This window comes from Neofelis nebulosa, chromosome 5 (assembly GCF_028018385.1).
Source record: "Neofelis nebulosa isolate mNeoNeb1 chromosome 5, mNeoNeb1.pri, whole genome shotgun sequence".
NCBI lineage: Eukaryota > Metazoa > Chordata > Mammalia > Carnivora > Felidae > Neofelis > Neofelis nebulosa.
The window spans coordinates 88,982,264-89,008,115 of NC_080786.1; the positions used below are offsets into that span (position 1 = coordinate 88,982,264).

Here is a 25,852-nt window from a genome sequence, read left to right on the forward strand (position 1 = left end):
TGTGGAGAGCCATGGAAGCCTGGAGATAGGATTACAAAGTTGCTAGAAGTGACCATCAGGGAGGCCCCTGAAAAGCTAAACAGCAAACGGTTTGGGGAAAACATGGAAGAGCCCCTCAGGGATTCTTGGAACTACCCTCTCCACGCTCATATGGCAGGAAGTGGAGCACAGACACTACGTGCGGTGTTCGAAGGAATGGTGACCTCCTAAAGCGTGGTAGCCCAGGGACATTTGGGATGTTTAACGACTCACCCCCCGCCACCCCCACCCCCCCCACACACACACCTCGCAACCTCCCAAGGAGGTTTGGGCTGTTTTGAACTATTTTGAACTATAATACTTTGGATAGAATATTTTGGACAGAAAAATACTCTCTAAGTCCAGGTTACCTCTTTTATCGCAAAAGCTCGGAAGAGACCTATGGTATATGACCAAACCCCAAGGAGTAATTGCCTCTGGCTGATTGACGTCAGTTAATGACTGGACTTTGTACCCAAAAGAGGGTTAAAACTGAAGACAGTTGGAGGGAAGTCATTTCCTCCTTGGATTGCCCGGCAAGAACATCTAAAATGAAAGCCTTTCCTCACCTCGCTCTTCTCATCCTCCTTTTCGGAGCCTCAGGTAAGGAACATTTTGCAATTTTTATTCTTTTAATCATGTTTGCTGTCTCTGAGATAGAACCAGCGGGCTTAAGCTACTAGCTCCAAGGTCCAACAAAGCAGACTATTTCATGGCTGAAGTTTCCTCTCCCATTCTGCTCAAAGACGTAGGGCATTTCAGTGTGATGAAGGAAGACAGAGCACAAGTAAAGGGGGCTCTGGGCTAAGGTGTGGGGTTCAGCAAGCCAGAGATTTGTCCTCCAGAGTTCCTCAGGCCAGACAAGAACAACTCAGTAGGTTCCGAGGGCCTGATGCCCTACAGTAGCCTTTTCTTTGGCCCCCAAATGTCATTTGGACCATAATGCAATGCAGGGATCTGGTTTAATCCCTGATTCCAGCATCAGGAGTCTTTTGTCTCCTTCTACATGGGAATTACGGTTTATCTGTGGGCAAATCCCTAAACCCATCTGGGTATTGGCCGGCTCTTCTATCAAAGATGGATGCGCGTATCAATCTCACAGTTACTCTCTGACTCAGGGTGAGCCCTTGTTAAATGAGAAGAGTAGCAGGAATAGGAGGAGCAGCAGTGAAGATGGCCAGCTGGTGGGGCACCCAGGCTGGCTCAGTCAGTGGAGCTCATGACTCTGTCTCAGGATTGAGCCCCGCGTTGGGTGTAGAGATTACCTAAAAAAAAAAAAAAAAAAAAAAAAGGTGGTCAGTTGGTGAACTATTTTCTTGCTCCTGGCAGAGCAATGGTTTATCTCTTCAACACTTAATGACTATTTAAGCCAGGCCCTGTTGAAGGTGGAGAGCCAGATTCTGCCATCCAGGGGCTCACAGCCTTGTGGGGGAATCACTGGTCTTTCTATACCGGAGGGGTTAGGAATTGCTTCCTCACTTACACTTTTTTTTCTTTTTTCTTTTTCTCACGAAACCTTCTAATATTTGATTTTAAACTGGTTGTCAGTGTCAGCGTTCTTTGAGACAAGGGTTCTAAAAGAGTAATCACTGGGTCACTAAGAGTTTACTACTGTTCCATGTGTCCAGGGGTTTCTAAGAGTTGGAAAAAAGGCAACTCTGATGATCACCGTAGCCCTTAGGGCAAAAATCATCTCTACTCATCCTGCTCTTTAAAAAATTAATGTGTCTAAAATTATTAATGGGTAAACATCCCTAGGAAACAATTTTTGGAGAAAGTTTAATACACACGTAATGAGGTATTTTTATTTCATCACTCTTTAAATAAACCCCCTCCCCCGCCCTCCCTAAAATGGGGACTATTGCCTTAAACTATAAAAAGACAAAAAAGACAAAGACTGCCACTTTCAGGTAGTAACAGCGCCACCTGCTGGCATTGTCAATTGTCCTCACAGAAGACTACTAGAGAATATTAAACCCGGATTTAATAGTCCAGCAACTACAGGCCTAAATGATGTTACTTCTTGGTCCTTGTCTTCATACATATTAACTTTTTGTAATATATTTCAGTAACATTTTTCCAGTTTCTTTCTCTTTAATTTTATCTATTGTGAGGGTTTTGTGTGTGTGTGACTGAAGTAGTCATGTATTTTCTTTACTTTTTTTTAAAAGAGAGAGAGAGAGAGAGAGAGAGCGTGCATGAGTGGGGAGAGGGGCAAAGAGAAATCGAGAGAATCTTAAGCAGGGCTCACGCTCTGTACGGAGCCCAATGCAGGGTTCGATCTCACAACCCTGGGATTGCGACCTGTACCAAAATCAAAAGTTGGACTCTCAACCAACTGAGCCACCCAGGTGTCCCCATGTATATCGTTTTTAATGTAGTCAACTATATTTATTTTTCAAGAAAGAATGATTGGGTACTAATTGGTATTAAAGAGTAAGTAACTGCCGTTATATATCGAATGTTCTTTCTTCTGAAACTTGGTATCTTTGTTCCTCCAGCCATGGGGCGAAATACAACTCCTTCAAGTAGCACTACCGTAAATGATGTAATTACTGCTGCCACAACACCTGCCGCAACAACTGCCACAACAACTGACACAACACCTACCACAACAACTGACACAACACCTACCACAACAACTGACACAACACCTACCACAACAACTGCCACAACACCTACCACAACAACTGCCACAACTGCCACAACAACTGTCACAACTGCCACAAAAACTCCACCTACTTCCTCTGTGGCCTCTGTTTCTATATCGAGTTCAGTTACAGACGCCACTGTCACGTCTACAACAAGTAAATCAAGCCCAGGTGAAAACACAACTGCACCTACCCCTGGCTGCGTTTCTTCTGGGAGCAACGAGCCAACCACAGTGGTTACTTCTCCAGAAACACAAACGACAGAGACGGACACTGGATCATCCCTCATCACAGTCCCCCAAAGTAATTCCTCAGAGGCTGTTCCTTCAGTGACTTCTGGCAATGTCACTTCGCCTGAGATCAGACCCCCAAACCCTGGTCCCCCAGGTAAGAGCGATTTCCTTAAAGACTGCTCCTTTGCAGAGTCCTAGCATTGTGGAGGATGGTAGGTAAGTGTGTTCTGTGGGGGGAGGAAAGTGGGTATAGAGAGACCCAAGGTTTCCTTGAATATGAACCCCTGGAATTACAAACTCTGAGTCAAGGGGCACCTGGGTGGCTCAGTCGGTTAAGCATCCAACTTTGGCCATGTTCTCACGGTTTGTGAGTTCGAGCCCCATGTCAGGCTCTCTGCTGTCAGCACAGAGCCTGCTTCTGATTCTCTGCCCCCTCTCTCTCTGCCCCTCCCCCACTCTCTATCTCAAAAATGAATAAATATTAAAAAATTAAAAAAAAACAAACCCTGAGTCACAAAGGCTAGTAGTCATGGCAGAGACCCTAGAAGATAACCCACGGTTTCATTCTGTTCTCCTTTGCCCTCCACCTATCCTACTTCAAGTTAGTTATGGAATATTTTTATAGACTTGGGCATCATGAAAGCTACTTTTCTAGCTTCCATCTCCCTAGGAGATTTTAAGAAATAGTTTCAGCTTCTCTGAGAAGGCAAGGTCCAAATAAACACCGTCTTTCCAGCCCCACTGGTCTGTCTCCCTGATCTACGCAAGGAAGGAGTCAGTGCTATCCTGACTCAATGTTGGGGGGAAGTATGACATTGCAATGGTGGCTGTTCACAGTTTGGAGTTTGAGTTAATTCACGGAATGTGAGTCTGAGGAATAAAAAGCCACACAACGGCAGTGCTCAAATGGTCCTAGACATGGGGCCATTGTCCAAAGGACAGATGTTTCAGGAATACTGTCCTGAAGAGTTGGCAGTTGACCTCAAGTCAAAATTATTGAAACAGAAAGCACTTGCCTCATTTCCCAAAGTTTGGTCTTATTAGAATAAGGGTCAGCGAACTTTATCAGCAAAAGCCAGCTGGCAAATATTTTCGGTTTTGTGGGCCACAATAGGGTTTCTGTTGCAGCTCCTCCAGCCTGCCATTTTAACACGAAAGCGGTCACAGTCCATACACAAATGAATGAGCCTGGCTGCATACCAGTAAAACTTTATTTACAAAAACTGAAGACGGGCCAGATCTGTCTCATGAGTCATAGTTTACCAACCCCTGGTCTAAAAGAATCATCAAACCTAGGCTTGAAGGGTCGAGATAGATCTAAGAACTGGCTGGTTAAGCAAAGGGAGACAGAGCCTGTATCTGAGACCTGGGTCCCGGTCCGCCTTCATGTTTGGAGGGACCACTCTGAAGACTAGGCCACCTGGGTCACAGCTGCACAATCAGCTCTACTGAAGTCAGGAAAGAGAACTTTTCTAAGCCATTTCTGCTTCCCCGGACATTCCCTCAGAGTAAAACCCCTCCACTAGCTGCCTGGGGCGGGGGCAAGTCACTTCTCTCCTGGCTTCAACTTACCCATCTGTAATAAGGTGTGACTGAACCAAATAGCCATCAAAATCCCTTCCGGCTGCAACATCCTGTGACTTTATTCCTGTCGCACAGAACAGGCTGACAAGTCTGTCCTTTATTGCCGGAGAGAAAGCATTCCAGGACTTGTCTGCCTGGTGTATCCTGAGTGGGGTTGTGCTCCGTTCCTTCCCTAGGATTTTCCAAATCATCCTTGCAATGTGGGGATTTTTGAAAACACCTTTTATTTTACTTAGAATATTAGTTCATACCGAGGTGCCTGAGTAGCTCAGTCAGTTAAGCATCTGACTTTGGCTCAGGTCGTGATCTCCCGGTTTGTGGCTTTGAGCTCCGCGTCGGGCTCTGTGCTGACAGTGCAGAGCCTGCTTGGGGTTTTCTGTCCCCTTTTCCCTCTGCCCCTTCCCCACTTGTACTCTTTCTCTCAAAAATAAATAAACATTAAAAAAAAAAAAAAGATTCCTTCATGTCTTTTCAGGGCTTCAAAGCTCCTTTCTTTTTAACTCTGAATAATATTCCACTTGAATATTATTCCTCTGAATAATATTCCACTTGAATATTATTCCACTGAATAATATTCCACTGTGAATGTAGCACAGTTTTATCCATTCACCTACTGAAGAATATCTTGGTTGCTTCCAAATTTTGGCAATTATGAATAAAGCTGCCATAAATATGCCTGTGCAGGTTTTTGAGTGGGCATGTTTTCAACTCCTTTGGGTAAATACCAAGGAGTGTGCTTGCTGGATTATATGGTATGTTCAGTTTTGTAAGAAACTACCAAACTGTCTTCCAAAGAAGCTATACCATCTTGCTTTCCCACCAATGAGAGTTCCCATTGCTCCAAATCCTCATCAGCACTATCTATCTATCTATTTATTTTGAGAGAGAGGAGAGAGTGTGCAAGCAGCAGAGGGGCAGAGAGAGAGGAGAGAGAGAATCCTAAGCAGGCTTCGTGCTGTCAGTGCAGAGCCTGATGTGGGGGCTCGATCTCACAAACCGAGATCATGACCTGAGCCCAAATCGACAGTTGGGCACTTAACTTACTGAGCCACCCAGGCACCCCTAATTTCTATTTTTTTAAATAAAAGTAGGGGTGCCTGGGTGGTTCAGTTGGTTGAGCATCCGACTTCTGCTCAGGTCATGATCTCTCGTTTGAGATGTGGGGTTTGAGCCCCACATCGGTCTCTGTGTTGACAGCTCAGAGCCTGGAGCCTGCTTCGGATTCTGTGTCTCCCCCTCTCTCTGCCCCTACCCTACTCATGCTCTGTCTCTCTCTCAAAAATACATAAACATTAAAAAAAATTTTTTTTAAGTAAATTAGGCCCGAAGTTATGGAAGAAAAGAAGCTTAAACAGGGCAAAAGTATATTCAGTAAAAACTAAATCTCCCTCCTATCCTAAGCTCCTAGGACCCAGACCCCAGTTTCCTTCCTCAGAGGCAACTTCTGTGGCCAGCTTCTCATATCTTTCTCCAGAGGAATTTGTGCAAATACGAGCGTACACATTTGTGTGTTTGTGCATGTTCCTCTCTTTTTATCACAAAAGAAAGCATGTTGTACACATTGCACCTTATATATAGCTTTTTTTTTTAAAAAAATCAACAATTTCTACCTATAAGTTTGTAAGATTATTAACACCTTTTGATCAGTCACTTGACTGTTTCTGAAATCAAATCTCAGAATCATTTCATTCGACAGAGGTGGAGAAAATGGCCAGCCAAGACAACCATTTGGCCTCTGACCTAACTCCACTCCCCGATCCCACCACTTCTCCAGAGAGAGGAAGAGGCTGTACCTTGCCTGGTCTGGGAGCACCACCCAATGGTGTGGACACCATTGCAATATAATTCTCACCAACTATTCAAGTCATCCACTCAGAAAGCCAGGGGAGAGTGTGTGCCATCATCACTTCCTCTGAGAATTTTCACTGAGTTAATCTGCAGGGGCCCCTTCCTGTCCCTTTTCCTTTCTTCATGCACCTGTGTGCTATGTTTCTCTCTTTTTATCAAATAGTTAACACCTAGTTTCTTGGGGGGGTGCTTCTTGCCTCTACCTCCCTATAAGACAGTTATTCATACTTTCCTAGAAAATAGGATTCTCTCTCTTAAATGGTGTTAAGGCATTAACACCTAGTTAACACCTAGTGTGTGCCTAGTGTCAGAGGCACAGACATCAAGGTTCTGAAGGATCCTTGCAATCCAAAGATTCCAACGATGGAATTAGAAGACTGCTGTCTCTATAAGTACACTCTTGCCCACCGGCCCCTGCCCTTTACCGTTGACAAGCCTCTGGCTCCAGAATTTCAGCAACAAACTCCCTTGAGACGTAAGGGAATATGTATTTGCTTCTAGCTCTTCTAAGGGTGTGCTGTAGAGTAACATAACCAAGGAATGGAAAGTGCCCAGAAGGAGGCAGGAAGATTTTGAAGTATGTTTCTGGGTGTAATTTGTTGTCATTCTGTGGATTTTTAATCTCTTTCTCCTCCATCTCAGATCCCAGCAGTCCTTGCCAAGGAGCTCCCTGTAAAGGCGGTTCTTCATGTGTTAGCCTGAATGATACCTATTTTTGCCTGTGTTCGTTAGGATATTACTATAACTCTTCCACATGCAAAGAAGGTGAGTTACAAGGGATGAACCGGGCAGAGCTGCATTTCAGACCTAAAGTGGAATGGAAAATGTAAAGTAATGTCAAAAGAGTCTCCAGAATAGTAGAGGTAGAGGATGATTTATAGGTAACAAAGGCCTGCTGAGTAGAGAAAAAGCTCCTGCTTTTATTTCAGTGGAAACTAGAGGGATGGGAGATGGACCAAATCAAAGGTGTGTGTGAGCTTGTCCTAAAGGTCTGGGAGTGGATGTGTCCCTTCTCTGTACTGGTTAAAGGGAACGGTGCCATAAGGACAAAATGATGAGTGTTGCAGCCCCTGGAAAATTCTGACAACTGCATAAATACAAAGTCGTGCTTTACATGGGGACACCGATTCAGGATAAGGTGCCATACTTAAGACAAACCTGAGAGCCTACTCTCTGACCTCGATTCAGTTCTCTGTCACAGAATTTGCTTGCTCCCAACAGAAAGCTCCATTTTTAGAGACTTAAGAGCCTCTTGGCTCCTGAAATGGACTTTAGGAGCAAATCAATACACCTCTGGCATAATCCTTTTTTGGTTAGTTCAGCTGGGTGCTCTGCAGGTCCAAGGCTGTTTCCTGAGTTAGAAATTGTTCTCTGTTTCATGAATGAAAAATATCTCCCCCTGCCAGAGCAGACCAATTATACAGAAAATGAATGTACCGTGTTGGCCACAGGGATTAGAGATACCCCAAAAGCCAAACGGACGTTCATATTTCAGCACTAATAATCTCATTTCTGGGCATCCACTCTAAGTAAGGGACCCCAAATATAGAAAGGTTTGTGCATAAAGATGTTTGCTGCAAACTTTATTTTTCCTTTTAAATAGTCAGTAGCATTAAAACAAATAAAGACTATTAATGAAGATAATGTATATTTCATAGAGTATTTTGCAGTCTTTAAAAATAATAGTTACCGGAAAAAAACCAATAGTTATGGGGGGGCGCCTGGTTGGCTCAGTTGGGAGAGCATGCAACTCTTGATCTCAGGGTCATGAGTTCAAGTCCCATATTGGGTGTGGAGCCTACTTTAATAAATAAGCATACAAGTAAATGAAATGGTTATGAAGACTAGGTAATTATTTGGAAAAGTGCTTATTATGTGACAATAGGTAAAGAAGACTCACAATGTAAACAATGGAATTGTAACGATGCAAACTATGCACGGAAAACAAAAGCTGGGCGAACTGTACCAAAGCAAAAATGGTTGAGTTAGGCTGGGTGAGATTTGGGGCAACATTTTTCATACTTCCAGACTTCCCATAATAATCATCATATGATGTTTAGAATTTTAGAGAATAATCTATGTTTTAAACACAATGGAAATTAACCCTTTTTACGTTAAATATTACAAAAAAGATTCTGCTTAAATTTCAGGAAAGCTATTCCCTGGAACAATTACAGTAAAAGTATCAGAAACGTCTGGTTTAGAAGATGAAAATTCTATGGCCTATCAAAAATTACATATTAAAGTTACTGAATTTGTAAGTATTTTCCTACCTTTCTTCCTGCATAAGTGTCCTTTATTCTAACAATGACTTACGGATGTAGGACTGGTATTCAGTCTATACACACTGGTGCAGCTGTATTAGTCCGTGAAATAGTGAAATGCACCCTTACTGGTTGGTAAATAGCAACTGTCCTGAGCCCCTGGCACCTGGTTGCCCGGGCTCCTTCTGCTAGGACGCTTAGGCCTCCCCATGATCCTGCACCTAGATGACTAATACTAAGCACAGCAGAGGGCCCTCCGAGGCTTGTTCCAACCATACCATACTCTTTGATACAGAAGCTATGAGAATATTTTTAAATGGAGGGGTGTCTGGGTGGCTCAGTCAGTTAAGCGGCAGACTTCGCCTCGGGTCATGGTCTCGAAATTCCTGAGTTCCAGCCCCACGTCGGGCTCTCTGCTTTCAGTCCAAAGACTGTTTCAGATCCTCTGTCTCCTTCTCTCTCTGCCCCTCCCCCACTTGCATCCTCTCTCTCTCTCTCCCAAAAATAAACATTAAAAGAAAAGAATATTTTAAAATGGACACATAAATATAATGATGTTTTAAAATATTTTCGTAGGAAAAAAATAAAAAATAAAATATTTTCGTAGGATTGAAGAGAAAAAAATTAAGGTTTCTTTTTTTCCTTTCTACCCTCAAATTTGCATATACTTCTATCCTAGTCGGGCTTTTTTTTAATGCCTGGAAAAGGAACTCTGTTCAGATTAGTATCTGTTACTTTTTCTCCCCCCACTGTCGAAAAAGTCAAAATGAACCTTAGCTTCATTTCATTTTGATGATTGTGAGTGAATGTGCCAGCATGAAAAGGGGTGGAAATCTCCATTCTGGATCTATGTTAGACCAGTGTTTCTGAAAGTTTAGTTTTAAAGAAAAAAAAAAAAACAAGGAGCCAGTAAATATGTCTTAGAACCCTAGGTGGGGAAACACTTTTAAAAGTTAAAAAGACATGGAAGACCATACCTTTCAATTCTGAATTATTTCATCACAGAAGAGTTTTGCTAGTGGAACGGTAAAACATAAAACATTATTGTCCAGATGATTTACAGATTGTACAGAGACAGCTAGTGCTCACGACCAAACAGCCGGTGCCTGGCACTGCTAGGGTGAAAGCTGACTGCAGCCTCCTGGCCTTGGCCTTGCACATACCGCCTGTGCACGACGGGCCAGCTGGCCATGACCTATCGTCTAATCCTAGATCTACATTCCAGTTCTCCCACTTGGATGATTTTCCAGTGCATTGAGGACAGCAACATCCATGTGTTCCTATTTCCAGGGAACCCCTCTACTGTCTCAGGTGGCTTTACTGAGCAGTGGCCCCTGTGGCCACCACATTCCCCAAACTTGCTTTGGGTATGAGTGTCCACAAGCACCCTCCTGCTACAGGCCTATGCCCTGGTCTTCAGAGACCGATTTTGAGACTTGGTCTCAGTCAGGTCTTGATGGTTTCAGAGGGACCACGAAGGGGAGAGAGCATTCTTATAATTTTCAGGAAGTTTTTTTTTTCTGAAGAGGATATGCCAGAACTCATTTGCGGCTCTTACAGACAAGAAAAGAGAGATAATTGGGGCGCCTGGGTGGCTCAGTCGGTTGCGCTTCCAACTTCGGCCCAGGTCACGATCTCACTGTCTGTGAGTTCGAGCCCCGCGTCGGGCTCTGTGCTGACAGCTCAGAGCCTGGAGCCTGCTTCGGATTCTGTGTCTCCCTCTCTCTCTAACCCTCCCCCACTCATGCTCTGTCTCTCTCTGTCTCAAAAATAAAATAAAACATAAAAAAAAAAATTTAAAAAAAAAAAAAAAAAGAAAAGAGAGATAATTGACTTTCTTCAAGGTCCTCTTAGCAGACTTTGTAGCCAGGGCAGTCCCAGCTCAGGCCCCAAGATGTCTCCCAGGGCCCATTTTCTATCCAGCTGGATCCAGATGGACAGTCTGCAAAGGGATGTGGAGTTTCCCTGTTGCATACATGCCTGGCATTTTATGTGTAATGTTTCTAATTCCCAAAACAACCTAATGGGGAAGGTGGTACAATGGTGCTATTTTGCTGATGAGGCTGTTAAGGATCAGGAAGGTTAATTAACTGACTGAAGGTCACCCAGCTGATGAGTGAGGAGGTAGGGACTTGAACTCAGACCTGCCTGACCACAAAACTGCTTCTTCTCCTTCTCACCTGCTGGCTGTGTCGTGCAGTAGAGGGCCAGCAGGCCTGTTTGGATAGCTACTGCCTTCTTGTCCAGACTTACAGCCCTTCAGTTTGATATGTGTATATCCGGACAGCCTCAAAGGGTGACCTGGAAGATTAAAAAAAACAAAAAACAAAAACAAAAAAACAGAGATACTTTCTCCTATGTCAGATGCTAATTTTGTAATCTCTTCTATAGGCATAAGAAAATTAAGTGGACAATGGTCAGTAGGGGAATGAGAGGGCCCTTGGAGGATGACCAATGAACTTGTTGCTAAGTGAACTCCCAGGCCCCTGATAGTTTACATAAATGCCAGCTATTCCTCGTATTTAAAAGAACTAAAAGGCATATGGATGTATTCTGGATGTAAGGCTACCCAGACTCACTAGAGCATCAGATTTGTTTGAATTTGACTAGAATAAAAGAGAAATGATTTAACATCTTTTTAAACGACATTGGTTACCAGGATCTTTTAAAGCATTAGGTCACCATGAGGTGAAAAATAGTAAAAAGTCTTTGGATTATAAAAAGGTTGCACCAACCCAGTGGAACACTCATATAATAAAATATGGAGACTGGGGCCCACAGGAGGGAAGACATGTTCAAGGTCATGTCTTTCACATTTAATTTATTCAGTCATCAGTCAGCCAGTGTTTGTTGAACATTTCCTGGGGATTGACCTGTGTTGAGTGCTATGGGGTGGGGGTGGGGGAGGTTATGAGAAAGAGAAAACTTACATTCTAATTGGGACCCTCTCACACCCCCCTCCACTTCACCCCTGCCTGAGGTCCCATGACACAATTCTGCCTAGTGACATGTACTTGTGCTGGAGCCCCTTCCAGCTCACAAAGTCATGTATCAATTCCATCTCATTTTATACCAATAATAGCCCTGTTGGTAGGAATTACTGCTACAGCAAGGGTTCCTATGAGAAGAATGAGGTCCAAAGAAGTTCTACAAAAGCTGACACATGGAGAACTGTGACCTTAGGTGTTCTTCCCAGTCCAGCCTGCTTTTTTCTGAGCCACACTGCTTCTGAACATTAGTGTGTGGGCTCCTTCCCCCTCTCTGTGTCCCAGCACTGCCTCCGAAATGCTTTAAGGCTTGTCTGCTTTAGGAAGCCCTCTCTGGTTCTCTGCAACTGTAAGAGAGTATTTCTGGATTTCTATGGTAGATCGTATTGTTCCGTGGTGCTTACCTGTCTCAACTTCATGGTGTAGTCCCCTGTCCGATCTCAGAGCACAGCCTGCCGTCTTTGTAACCTCTGTGTCTGGCATCCTGCCTCAGCAAGGTGGGAAATTAAATAAGCGTTCCTTGGGTAGACTGATGAGTGTGTGAAGCATGCTTTACAGATAAGTCTAACAAATATGCAAAACTTCACAGTGACTTTGAAAATACAAACTTAACAAGTTAGTCTCCTTAGTTTTAAAAGTATTATCATTGATTTGGCTGGGTGCTTTAGGTGTCTGTCTTTTTTCCTGGAGAACGCTGACTTTACATCAGAATCTTACTATTTTGGAACAAAAATTATCAAAATGTGTTAGAGCACATGCAAGGAGCAAACTGCTGTGATTAACCATGTATATTTACACCAAGGAGGTTGGAAATGTGTTTTTGTGAACACCTAGATATAGTATCACATTTCCCCCCCTCTTCGTGGTTATTACTAAATCTGTTCTTCTCCTTCACAGTTTGTGAATGCATTTAACAGTTTTGATTATGGACAGACTATAATTCGTAAAGTAAGGTAAGTGGATCGATGGGGGACTTTGGAGGCAGGTAATATGCCACGTTGTTTTGTCACTAAATACACAGCGGTTCCATTTTTTCCCTTCGTTGTAATATCTTGCCTCCTGAATTGGAGGGTGTGCTAGTAGGTTCTTTGAGTGAATGAATTGTGGCTAGCCTTTCCTTCCTAGCCCTACTGCAAAATTATTCTATAGATTTCTGGTCATTTTTTGCCTGATAAAGGACTTGTATCAAATACCCCTTTCTCACTGCCCTGTCTGTTCCATCGTCACCTCCAAATCCTATCATGAATTAATCACGGGAGGGAATTTTAAATTAGAATCTGAATCCCATTTTGCTTTTTGGACTCCCTTTTGCGGTGACCATTTGAGTTTGGATTTTCTCAATTCTTCTGAGGAATTAATATGGCTGTAAACATTTCCTAAGTAGGTTGGCTATGTTTTCAAGCTTCTGATATTTATTCAGAAGTCAAAATGGAGTCTAGAAGAAAAAAAGAACAGGAAAAATATAGCACGAATCTTAAAAAACACATAGCCAATGGTGCACCTGCGTGGCTCTGTCGGTTGAGTGTCTGACTCCTGACCTCAGCTCAGGTCTTGATGTGAGAGTTGTGAGTTCAAGCCCCATGTTGGGTCCTGTGCTTGGGTGTGAAGCCTGCTTAAAACACACACACACACACACACACACACACACACACACACAGCCACAGGCTGGAGAGGGAAGGACTTTTTGAAAGTCCTTTCCCCCACCCCTTTTAGTGATTGTATCACTCGATTCCTCTTGGACAGTGGAAGAATTAGAATTTGACACAGAGGTTCTTGGGGCTCCAAACTGCAGCACCCAGTGGAGAGAGACCATGCAATGTCTTGCTCACAGCAGGCACTCACAATCAGGGGATCTGATGTGGTGTTCTGTGCTCATGTTCCCTGTAGCCCCACCCTCCTTCGTTCAGTGTCTGAGCTGAATCTGCCTGCTGACCCCCCTGGCCCTCTGGGGAATGACCCAGACTCAGTGTGGTTGATTACTGCACTCTCTGTGCAAGAGAGGAATGCACATTCACACCCTTCTGCCTCCCTTAAAGTATAAGTGAGGTTTGCCAGCTCAGCGAGAAACCTACTCTTTTTTTTAATTTGTTTTTTTAATGTTTATTTATTTTTGAGAGAGAGAGAGAGCGCGCAAGCGAGCATGGGAGAGAGGCAGAGAGAGTGAGACTGGACCCACAGTGGGTTCCATGCTGACAGCAGAGAGCCCGATGGGGGCTCAAACTCAGGAATCAGGAGATCATGACCTGAGCCAAACCCAGATGCTTAACCGACTGAGCCACACAGGTGCTCTAAGACCTACTCTTGATTTTCTACAGAAAGTAACAACTTACTATTTCAGATGTTACTTGTTCTTGTTCTGGTCAGTTTTAGGCTTTTAGCACCTAAAATGGATTGTCCACAATTTTTCTCAATATCCTCCAATAGGGCATCATTTTAGTCATAGATTTCCTCTGAGCGCACATGGAAGAGAGATAGAGCTCCAGGCCTGTAAATTGCTAGCATACTACAAGGCCAGGCCTTCATGTTTGGGCCCCAGTTGTGGATATAAGACAGTGGCTCAGGGCTGGAGCTGAGAGACTGGGGAGTCCAGGAGGTTTGAAGATCAATCTGTCAATTCTTCAGTTCAGTTCATCAAGTGATGGATTCATTTCATTTTTAGCACCTCTCCTTCAGCAAGATCGGAAACACGTGCTGGTGATAAGGATGTCTCTGTAGAAGTCGTAAACATTTTCACACAAACTACAAAAGAAGATGAGGTGACCGTGTCTGAATCCATTCAGAAAGCAATTGAAAACAACAAGGATGACATTACAGGATATATTAGTAAGTATTCAGTAATTTTATTCGAAGTTTACCTAAAAACCTCCCTTTTTTTTTTTTTCAACGTTTTTTATTTATTTTTGGGACAGAGAGAGACAGAGCATGAACGGGGGAGGGGCAGAGAGAGAGGGAGACACAGAATCGGAAACAGGCTCCAGGCTCCGAGCCATCAGCCCAGAGCCTGACGCGGGGCTCGAACTCACGGACCGCGAGATCGTGACCTGGCTGAAGTCGGACGCTTAACCGACTGCGCCACCCAGGCGCCCCAAAACCTCCCTTTTTGAAAACATTTCCATTACATGTGAGAAGAGGGCAAGAAAAGCAGGAGAATTGAATCCACTGTTGGGCCCAATGCCTGTTAATTAGTCATTCTTCTTCCCTCTCCTCCCTCACTGGCTCTACTTATCACTCTGACCGCTTTGCTCCTCTCCTTGGAAGGCAGTCGTGAACAGATGGTCTCTGGACAGGAAAAGATAAAGAAAGGAGAAACAAGAACGCTTGATACCAACTTGTAGCTTCCAAATGATCATAGAAAGCCTTCCTTACTCTGTTTCCCCTTTAGGCTGACACGCAAGCCCCTAGCACAGCTGGAACAATTCACTTTTGCTGTGTCACAAACCACCCCAACCTTAGCGGCCTGAAACAGCAACCATTTATTTGTTGTAAGGCCATAATTCCCCTCCTGGCCTCTCTCATCCTTCTTTTTGCTCCTGCTGAAACTTCTCCTTGAGTCTCTTAAATTTTTGCTTTTTAATGAATGTAACCTTTATGGCTTAGTTTGCAAAACTGTTTTCTCTTTTTGGAAATACACAAATCCTGTTCGTGTATAGCTTTCCAGCACCTTTCCACTTTCTTCGAGATTTCACCCAGATTCTCACTGTTCTCTCAGGATCAGGAATGTAAATGCTCTGGGGTAAAGCACTTAACCTTCTACCTGAAACAATGGAGGCCCCTCTGCACCATAACCTTCTCCTTGGGCTGCTGCCTCTTGGCAACGTGCATTCAACTCTTCACTGAGTGTTCCTTCCTGGCAGAAGAGACTGGAAAAGACTAGTTGTGTTTCTCTCATGTCACCCATCAACATGACAGCCGCCAGGTCTGGCCTTTCTGTGGGCTCCATAGCATGAAATACACACATGACCCTCCATTCATTCACCTATTTTTCTATTTTACCCGTTTGCTCTTTGTTGTTGGTTTTCCTGTTTGTTGTTTGGGTTTTGTCTGTGGCAAGCTTGATCTCATTTGGGGCTCTAGACTTTATTACACTATTAATACTCTGTCTTTGGTTATGGGACCTTCTTTCTGTATTTTGTTTATAAATCCCATCTGAGAATTTCCTGTGCAAACCATATGTCCATTTCTTTTTATTTTTTATTTATTTTTTAAAGTTTATTTATTTTGAGAGAAAGAGTGGAGGAGGGATAAAGAGAGAGGGAGAGAGAATCCTGGGCAGGCTCTGTGCTGTCAGTGCAGAGCCTGATGCAGGGCTCAAACTCACAAACCATGAGATCATGACCTGAGCTGAAATCAAGAGTTGGACACTTAATTGACTGAGCCATGCAGGTGCCCCTAGTTGGCCTTTTCAAATGGCAGGTGATGAAGGAAGGTTAGTTACAGGTGTGGGATGTTTAGAAGAGAATAACTACTTTCTGTTTTACCTGCTCCTATGTTTGCCCCTTACTCTATTCTCAGATTCATTTTTTTTATCCCTAATGTCTTTCAACATGCTTCTAGACTAACATTCTTAAAAGAATGCATTCTCATGCCATGCTTCTGCTTAGAATCTACCAATGGATTTCCAGGCTTGTAGGATAAAAGTCAACATCCTTAGCCTGGCATTCAAACTCTGCTGTACATGTGACTGAACAAAAGCATGATTATTTGTTGAGATTCCTGGTGCGGCACTTGCATTGACATCATTCAATTCTCACAATAATCATGTGAAACAAGAATTATTAGCCCCGTTTTATACATAGAGGACACCTGGATCCACCAAAAATCAAAAAACTGAACAGACAGCTCATAGCCAGTAAATGGCAGGGCCAAGAATTCTCATCTCTCTCCCACCTCGAGACACCACCTCTCCCCTGCCCAAGGACAACTTCACTACTCCCTGACAAGAGTCCTTTGCTGCTTTTCATGCCTACTTTTCTCCACTTGACAGACTGCCTCTCCTTTGACTGCTCAAATCTTCCCTATCCTTCAAGACTTAGCCCACCTCCTAGAACCTTCATAAGGTTGTCTTTAGCTAGTTGAGCCTCTGAATTCCCATTGTACTTAAAGTCTGGACCGTGAGTTGACTGGGGGGACTTTCTGTGGGCTCAGACATGTAACTCCACAAAGATGGGGCCCAAAAGTTATATAACTACTGTGTCCCTTGTGGATCCCAGCATAGAACTAAGTGAAAAAGAGATCTTGCCCTTGAACATAATTGTACTACCTTCTATTGAATTAATTTGAATTGAATACTATAAGGATATGGTCATAGAAAGGGAAAATTAGGGAGTTGGATTTCAATATCCCAGATTTCCTTTTGTTAAATCCCAAACTGTATAGAAAGGTGTGTATAACAATGGAGTAAAATGCTTTCACAAGTTACTTTATTCATATTGTCTTTCTGACTGTATTCTTGAATTGTTTGTCCCTCTCAGTTCAAAGCCTGTGTGATTATTATGGTTGTGAAAAGGAAAACCAGCAAGACAAATGTGACAATGGTTTGCTGTGTAAATGCAAGCCGGGGATGGAAAGACCTAACCCCCAGATCCCTGTGTGTGTTGGTGAGTGTTCTACCTGCTTGTGAAATTTCTTCACAACCCCCACCTTCTCTCCTTTTGCATTTGCAAAATACAAGCTTTACTGCTCAAGTGTCCATGTGTCTCAGAGGTGTGCATTTGGGCTTTAGCCACATGGGCCTGGACTGAGGCCTTGGCTCCGAGCTGGTGAGGAAGCCCATGTGCAGCTTCACAGGGAGCGTGTCATGTGCACAGCCAGGGAGCACCTCACCTGACCCAGAAAAAGCAATGTGAAAAATTGTGTTCTGTGACATATCACTTGGGGGTTGAAGGCGTTGTTTCTGAAAATCACCCAGAAATTCTGTTTTGAAGCCTCTGCTCCAAAGTGTCCTGACACCTGCAATGCAGACCATAATAAGCAATGCTTACTGAACAAGAACAGTGGGAGACCCGAATGCGTGTGCCTCTCAGGCTACGAGGAAGATGATCATGGGATCTGTCGAGAGTAAGAGAAACCACTCTTTTTCATCTTGCCATAGCTTGAACTAGCCAAAAAGGATAGAACTTGTAGACATATGCATGGGTTTAGGGTCAGGATGTTGGAATGCTTCTATAAGTTGGTAAGATAAGAGCATGATCCTATCACCGTCATCATCATCAATGGTTTTTGAACATTCTCTGTGCGCTGGGAACCATGCTAGGTAATATGTCTCCCAAAACAATGCTGTCGGGAATGGATCTGTTCCCCATTTGCAGGTGAGGAAAGTGAAGCTCAGAGAATGTAAATAACAAGCCCCAGCTCACAGGGCAGCAGATAAGTGGCAGGGACATGTGGCCTCGCAGCCAAGGGGAACCCACAGTGCTCCATGCCTCTAGGGTTCAGCGTAGCCTGAATTGCCGAATCTTTCTGGAGCCCAGAGGATGGAGTGTTCAGTCAGTAGGAAATGGGGCCACTGGGAATTGTGTACCCTCTTCAGCCTTCCAGAGCTCCATGGAAGGTGCTCACCCAGAAGAATGGAAGCGTAAGGCAGAAAAGAGGAAGAGGAGAAGGAGGGGGGAGAATGAAAGGAAGATGGAAAGGAAGACTGGAGGCTGGGTGGGAAGTCTGACATGCTCCCCGTGGAGACTCTGTACCATGGTTTCCGTTATTGTATTTTAGGTGTGCCTTTGGCTACAACGGAGTCAACTGTAAAGACCGTGAGTATAAAAGTTTTGCTTTGTTAGTAATCATCTGAGAAATATGGAGCACATTCAAAATTCTGCCCAGGACTCCAAAGTCTCTGGCTCCCTTCATAAAGAGTGAGAAACTCTGCCTCCAGTTGGTCTTCTGGGTCATGCCATCCCATTCCTGCCCTTAGGTCATGAGCAGCAGCACCTCAGCTGTAGGAAATAACAGAACCCAGCCCACGAGGGAGGCTGGCACCTCTGCACTTGGCCGGGCCAGAGGAGGGCGTCCAAACATTCTGTTCATTCTGTACATCATTTGAAATATGCATTTTCTGTTACTAGTAAGGGTAAAAGACCAGTATGTTCCAAAAATGTCTGTGATCATGGGAGAGCAGAACTAAAACCCAGACATTGAGATACTCAAATCTTTTTGTTCCAGAGCCACTTACTAGCTTGCGGTGTGTTGTTGCAAGTTCAGATGCTTTGTTCTCTCCCACATCCCACTGCTACCAGTCTAGGACAATACTAACCTTATATTTTTAATTATATTTTAAATCTTACCTCACAAACTAAAGACCAATGATCCAAGATGAAGGAAACATGACTGTGGCCTCCCAGTGAGCCACAAAATTCATGATGAAAATGCTCTCAATTTCTACTATATTTGGTTGCAAGGCTGTATTTGCTAAGTCATTTCTTCCTTCTGGGCTTTTAGCATCTGCACCTACAAAATGAGAGTTTTGGACCAAATGACCTCTGAGGTCGTTTCCAGAGTGATCTGTGCCCCCATGAATCCAAGTTGGAGGTGGCATATATGGCAGTCACAAAGCAGACAGAGAGAAAGGGTTCTAGAATAGCACTGTCCAATAGGAATGTAATGTGAGCTCCATATTTAACTTCAAATTTAAAAAATTCTAAGTAAATTAAAAAAACTTTTAATATCTTATTTATATTTGAGAGAGAAAGAAGCAGAAAGTGAGTGGGGGAGGAACAGAGAGAGAGGGAGACGCAGAATCTGAACCAGGCTCCAGGTTCTGAGCTGTCAGCACAGAGCCCAACGTGGGGCTCGAACCTACCAACCATGAGATCCTGACCTGAGCTGAAGTCAGGCACTTAACCAACTGAGCCACCTGGGTGCCCCAAGTCAATTTTTAAAAGATACATAAATAAAATTATTTTAATAACATTTTATTTCACTCAATATATCACAAATATCATTTTTTAACATGTGATCAATATAAGTGTTATTAATGAGAAATTTTACATGTTTTCATACCGTGTATTTGAAATCTGCTGTGGGTGTTATACTCACAGGCCATCTCGTAGCCACATTTGTAGTGCTCGATGGTGCTAGCCAGAGCAGCTCTAGAGGAAGAGAATGGGCTGTAATGAACTCTCCCCTTGCTGATTGTATTAAGCCTCTATTAGTGAGAAATTTAAGTCCGGTCTAGTTCTCCCTGCTTATCAACAAGGCCAGATATGGTGGGCAGGAAAAGGCAGCAGAGGTGAGGCCAGGATGTGGACCTCAGTTGAGATCTCCACTCCTACAAAGTCCAGGAAGGCCCTGCCACTGACCATGGCCTCCTTTAGGTTTTTGGTCTTCTTTTATCTGGAAAGGCAGCCTCTCCTGATTGGGTTCGGAAAACACAGTTGTGGGGGAGGTGCTAAAGGAGATGAGTCTCCCACCCAACCTGCCACCCAAGCTGCCCCTGGTGGGGTCAGGGACCAGAGCCTGATTGTCTTCACAGTCAGGGACCACTGGGAACACATGTACCTTTGCAGTAGACAGTGGGGGGCTGCTCATGGGAGGTTGTGCCTACTCTTTGCTCTTCCTTTTCAGAATTTCAGCTGATCCTAACTATTGTGGGCAGCATTGCTGGCATCCTCGTTCTTGGCCTGGTGATTGCATTGATCTTCTCAGTGAGGTACGGAGTGGACAGGTCCCTTTCCCTAGGGCACAGCACCACCAACATCATGCTCGAGGTTCTAAACATACCCAGCCTTCCCGCGGCAAGAGAAGGGAAATAAGGCGAGGCCTCTTTAATACTGTGGGCGTGTTGGCTTTTTTTCTTACCTTAATTTTCTTTGGCTTATATAAACCATACGTGATCACTGAAGAAAACAGAAAAATGTGTAAAGGAGCACAATTAAAAAATCATTCACAAAATTGACCACCCTGAGGCAACTGACATTTTGGCATATATCTTTCCAGATTGTTTTTCTTTTTCAATGATATTATAGACATAATTTTGTATCCTTTGTGGGTTTTTTTTTTTATTCCTTTTTAAAATTTTTATTTATTTATTTTTGAGAGAGGGAGAGGGAGAGAGAGCAAGTGGAGGCAGGGGCAGAGAGAGAATCCCAAGCAGGCTCCCCACTGTCAGTGCAGAGTCGGACGTGGAGTTCAAACTCCACGAACCATGAGACCATGACCTGAGCTGAAATCAAGAGTTGGACGCTCAGCCGACTGAGCTACCCAGGCCCCCTGTATCCTTTGTGTTTTAAAACATATATGGTTAAGGTTTATTTATTTATTTTTTTTTAGCACGTAATGTGACATAGCAACTATTTTCTGATGTCACCGAAACCCTTTGTTAGCAGTTTTCAACCCCACTGGTGTTGTCAAGGGCTGTTCTCAGCAAGGACTGGCCCAGACCCCTGCAGCAGCGGTTCTCACATCAATGTCAGTAGAGCCACTTGGCATCCTGGTGCCTTAAGTGCCCTTCCTAAGAACTTGGGTCGAGTCTTTTCATTTATTCGACAAATATTTCGATAAAGTTCCCTCCATTAACAGGGAGAGAGAACACTATTATCTCCGTTCCCCTTCTAAATGTGCCAAGTGCGGGTGCACTTTGGCAAAAACAAAGCTACTTGTTTGTAACATTTAGCTCATATCTTATATTTTGGCAAAATAGGTATTTTTGCACTATAATGTGAGAGGATAAATAGATTTTGTTTCTTCTTCTCTCTCTCTCTTTTTTTTATTCCAGTTTGATATTAACTCTTTCCTCCAGAGCCTTTATCATAAGGATGCAAAGCTGGGAAATGGGAATGTGAATTTCCCTTTTCTAGGAAGATGGCTAGAACATTCTGTTCTGGACCAAGGCTGTCTCCTCCTTTCCTAGGAGGATGGCTAACTGTCTTGGGTGTCCAGTGTCCTCAGGCCTGTTTGTGGAAACTTGTGACCCCGTGACAGCTATGTTTCTCAGTTCCTCCTTCCTGCTACAGAGCCAGGTTTGCTCCTAGTTCAGCCTCACATTCATGATTCTTGGGAACACATCAAGAATTATAATTTCTTGCCCATTTCAAAGGGAAGGAAGTCTCTCCTCAGGCACCTTAGACAGGAGTGCTCTCAAAAGAAGGCAATTCTGTTGTAGGCTGGGATGGCCACCAGGGTCCACAGGGTGAGTGGGTGTTCCCTTATGACATTTCCGGTGGATGACTGTCACCCCGGGAGTGTCCCGTGGGCATCAGAGATGCAACCAATGCACTCCGCACTGTGGCATCCGGGCACTGCAGGGGCAGGTCTGTGTGTGGGAAACAGAGTTCATCCGGGGCAGGTACCTCCCTCACCTGCAAGTGTGTATCCTTGACTTTGAATGCTTCCACTTGAGGTCCTTGAGGGGTCACAGCAGAACCTGGGAAATGCCTTTTTCTCCTTGTAAGACCTTTATACCTCGAACTTCTTTTGTTCACCTAGGTGCTTCCACACACATTGACTTTGCTTGAATGAAAAATGGTGCCACCAATCAGCTTTTCTCTTTGACCTCTATGATTGTTTCCATATATGATTCAAAAGCACCTTAAGAATAGTAACATTATTAGCAAGATTTCCATGAGACCAACCGAATTACATGACACTGTTGGACCAGTGTTAATGTTCTGGTTTTGATGGTTACAGAGAGTTTACGAGGAGATTGTCCTAAAACTTAGGGAGTAATGAGGTATCATGGGTCCTAGGGCACCTAAGAACTTATTCTTAAATGGTTCAGACATGTTAACAAATTGGGGAATCTGGGTGATGGGCATATGGAAGCTGCATGTATTTTTTGTTTTGTACCTTATATGTAAATTGGAAATTATTTCAAAATTTTAAAATATTTTTAAAAAAGGATATTAATGTCTGCTTCAAGGAACTTTCTGCCATTGTCAGATCCTACTAATTCTTGTTACCATTTATAGGTCAAAGAACAAAAACAAGAATATTGAAGAACAGAACTTGATTGAGAACGACTTTCAAAATCTGAGACTGAAGCAGACTACAGGCTTCAGCAATCTAGGAGCAGACGGGAGTATCTTCCCTAAAATCAGGACGAACGTCCCCAGTCAGCTACACAACCCCTATGCAAACCAGAGAAGTATGCCTCGCCCCGACTACTAGGTGAGTCAGCTGGCTTTTGAGTAAAATGCCCAGGACAGAGGAGGCACTGGGCTATTGTATCTTCAAGTCCTGGCTGCCTTGCCATCTTTTTTTGTGTTTATTTTCTAATCAAAAGAGAAAGGTTAGAGGATGTTCCCTCCTATTGTTAAACAGTCACCACTTGGTCCCTAACGCTGACCATCTATGTAACTTTAGACACATCACTTAATTTCCCTGGCCTTCTATTTCCTCAGCTATAAAAACCATTTAGATGTCCTCAAGGTCCCTTTAAATTACAAACTTCTACAGATATGACTTCAGTCTTTGTGATGAAAATTCCTAGGCTGTTTAAGGGCCTAGGACCGAGGTCAGGCCTGGGAAGAAGTGTTGGATGAAAACATGGTTCTGTGGATTCCTTCCAGCCTGCCCATATAAAGGCAAATTTCTCTTTTCCTCTCCCCAGACTTCAAGGCATAACCCAATCAATTTCTAGAGAGATAAGGCAAGTTAGGCTGGTGATGCTTTATTTCCCTTGGGAGGATTTTCAAGGCACATAGCTTGTATTCATTAGATTTGTATTGGATAATCATGCTGGCATTGTTTAGTGTGATCTGAAGAAAACTGTAAGAGGCCACTTTTATGGGGAAAGGGGACTAGGGGCCTGAGCTGGAAGGAAGGAAGGAAGGAAGGAAGGAAGGAAGGAAGGAAGGGGAAAAGGGGGCCAGAGAAGAGAGAGGTAAGGAAGAGCAGCAAGGAGAGAAATGAGTTCTTAAAAGATGAAGAATAGGGGAGGAAGGGAAAGAGGGAGGGGTGTGAGTGAGGCCTACCCAGAAGAGTAGATTATAAAGAGGATAAAGCAAGAGGAGGACACGGGAGGATGGCAGAGGGGGCTGAGGAAGGGGAGCATAGGCTCCGCATTCTCTGTGCACATTACACTTCTACAGACTGCCCAGGTGAGCACACTGCCTCCAAGGATCCTAATGTTCTAGGGACATTCTGGGAAAACTTGGCTTATCTCTATTTTGAAATCCCATGATTTGTTTTGCACATAAAGTTTTCTTTAGTCATGGAAGTCTGAACGGTAAATGTATGTGCAAGCAGTTGACTTGTACAAGAAGGTGCCATGGTGGGTCAGACACGTGGTCTAGCCAAGAACGAGCATCCTATGGGAGTGTCTGCTGCCCTCCCACCAAGGTGAACCCTAACCAGCAAACTCAGTAAAACCCCCTTTCCTCCTTATGCAGGGAGCCTTTACTTTAAGCATAATCTCTAAAGAGAATCCTTTAGAGGTAGAATAAGCATGGGATTTAGAGTCAGACCTGAGTTTGATGCCTTGCATCTTTTGTTAATAGATGTGTGATCTTTGACAAGTTATTTGACTTCTCTAGGTTTGTTTTCTCGTCTATGAAATGGACAAAATAAAGCCTATCTCATAGGATAAAAAACAAGCTAATATGTATAAAAACCTAGCCCAGTGACTATTCTAACTTGAATAATACTGTTCAAGTAATGTTAATTAAAGTAATGTTAATAATTTATTGATCTAAATTTTCTCATATGTTGTTGTTGCATTAGTTCCTTTCTAAGAGTTTCCCTCCCCCTCTCCCTTTCTCTCTTTTTGTCTAGAATGGCAAAAACTGGGGACCATCCATGGCCTCAACCCAGTGTACGAGCTTTTACTTTGAGTGTCTGAAAGACTAATGGACAAGTGAGCAGCCACAAAGATCTGGCCTTTGGTATTTCTCTGCCACCCAGCACCTAGCCTCTCTCAGTGGAAGCTGTGACTGTAGTGAATGCTTGTTTGCTAAGTACCTATGAAATTAAATGCACATAGATGCGATTCGCACTTGTAAGGCAGTTGATTTTGTCCAATCAGTACAATGGTTAGGTTTCTGTTTTTGTTTTTCCTGGCAACAATAACCATGTCCAACCTAGAGGAAAGCTCCCCAGGATTGTTCGCACCTGGGAGAATGTTACTGTGATAGCCTACCGATCAGTGACCTAATTCTGAGAGACTCTTACACATCAGGTATGGAGATCCCAGGGAGGGGTGGGAAGAACTACCATCTTTTAAGGTTCTCGGGCTTATTCTCTCACAAGTTAAAATAGGATGCTACTTCTAGCCCTCAAATACGGGATTTCATCTCTTTTGACCTGCCAGGATCTTGTGACCTGGTCTCATACCAAGAAGACGGAAAGAAGACCTGTCTCTCAGCTTTTTGGAGGAGAAGTGACTGGGAATCCAGGATCTTTTTAATGTTAATTAGAAGGCCCAGACTAGAAATGTGCACCATGGAGTACATTCTAAAGTTGTCGAAATGCCAGGAGTGGGTAGAGGCAGGGAGAAAGAAAAATGTAACCAGGAGTGGAAGGAACAGAGGCAGGAGTCTGGGCCTGGAGGATGAGTATGAAGGCAGGCATGCATGATCACCTTCGTCCTCGGATCCCCTCCTCAATGAGTGAACGGACATTTCCTCCCACTTATGTCCTACCCGAGACCCAGAGCCTACGTACAAGAGTGAAGACAAAACCCCAGGAGCAAGAGCTGGAAGTCACTTTGAAATTGCAGATATTCTGTTCTGCTGCTGATGAAAGAGAGAGCTTGTGACCCGATCCACGTGTCCAGCCTTGTAATACAGAGTCCAGAGATGCTTCGTGGAGGCCTCAGCCTTCCCTGGGGACAGAGGCTCAGCAGCGGCCACCCGCCCACACAGAGCCACGCCCAGTACAGGCTTTCTTTACTGTTAATAGTGTCCTTGTTTATGTCTGATGTCTGGTCCCCTTGCAAGTTATTTTTATTTGTTGTTATTATTATTTGTTCTTGACTATTAACTGTGAAGGTAACAAATAAAGTGTGTTTGGTAGGCGGTGTCCTTCCTTGTGTATGGGCGTTTGGGGATGCACACAGCAGTGAGTCTCACTTTCAATAGCAAACGTGACACATGACAAACAAGACTGATATCTTCTGTCCTTGTTAGGGGCTGTTAGACTACCCAGGGTAATTTTTAATCATGCGGTAGACATTTTCAGCTGCTTCCCCATGCACATCTTAACTTGTCTCACATTATGAAGCAGCCAAGCATTTTGGATAGGACCAATCTGACCCCCGGCTCCAAGGGTGGGTCTTGGTTTGCCCAAGCCCATCAGTGGAACCCCATTCCCCTTGCCAGTGATTGATTTGGTGAACA

General features: G+C 43.8%; 1 protein-coding gene across 2 annotated transcripts; it reads left to right on the forward strand.

The window, feature by feature from the left end:
• Window positions 1-458: 458 nt before the first annotated feature.
• MUC13 (mucin 13, cell surface associated) lies at window positions 459-25,528 on the forward strand. 2 transcript variants are annotated; one of them, XM_058731095.1, is made up of 13 exons: window positions 466-621; window positions 2,520-2,588; window positions 2,673-3,056; window positions 6,977-7,099; window positions 8,485-8,591; window positions 12,483-12,538; window positions 14,245-14,408; window positions 17,057-17,182; window positions 17,510-17,642; window positions 18,297-18,334; window positions 20,145-20,229; window positions 22,487-22,685; window positions 24,291-25,528. In XM_058731095.1, exons 1-12 carry the CDS (start codon window positions 477-479, stop codon window positions 22,683-22,685), a joined length of 1,629 nt encoding a protein of 542 aa, XP_058587078.1. In that variant the 5' UTR covers window positions 466-476; the 3' UTR covers window positions 24,291-25,528. The 2 variants fall into 2 exon arrangements, with proteins under 2 accessions (XP_058587077.1, XP_058587078.1); XM_058731094.1 differs by having other exon boundaries at window positions 459-621; window positions 2,520-3,056.
• Window positions 25,529-25,852: the final 324 nt, after the last annotated feature.

Bases quoted from the DNA above. Each gene is read 5' to 3' on its own strand.
- MUC13 (XM_058731094.1), top strand. From the start codon at position 477: ATGACTGGACTTTGTACCCAAAAGAGGGTTAAAACTGAAGACAGTTGG. The intron at 8,592-12,482 runs GTAAGTATTTTC...TCTCCTTCACAG, and splicing joins ATATTAAAGTTACTGAATTT to TTTGTGAATGCATTTAACAG. The intron at 18,335-20,144 runs GTGAGTATAAAA...CTTCCTTTTCAG, and splicing joins CGGAGTCAACTGTAAAGACC to AATTTCAGCTGATCCTAACT.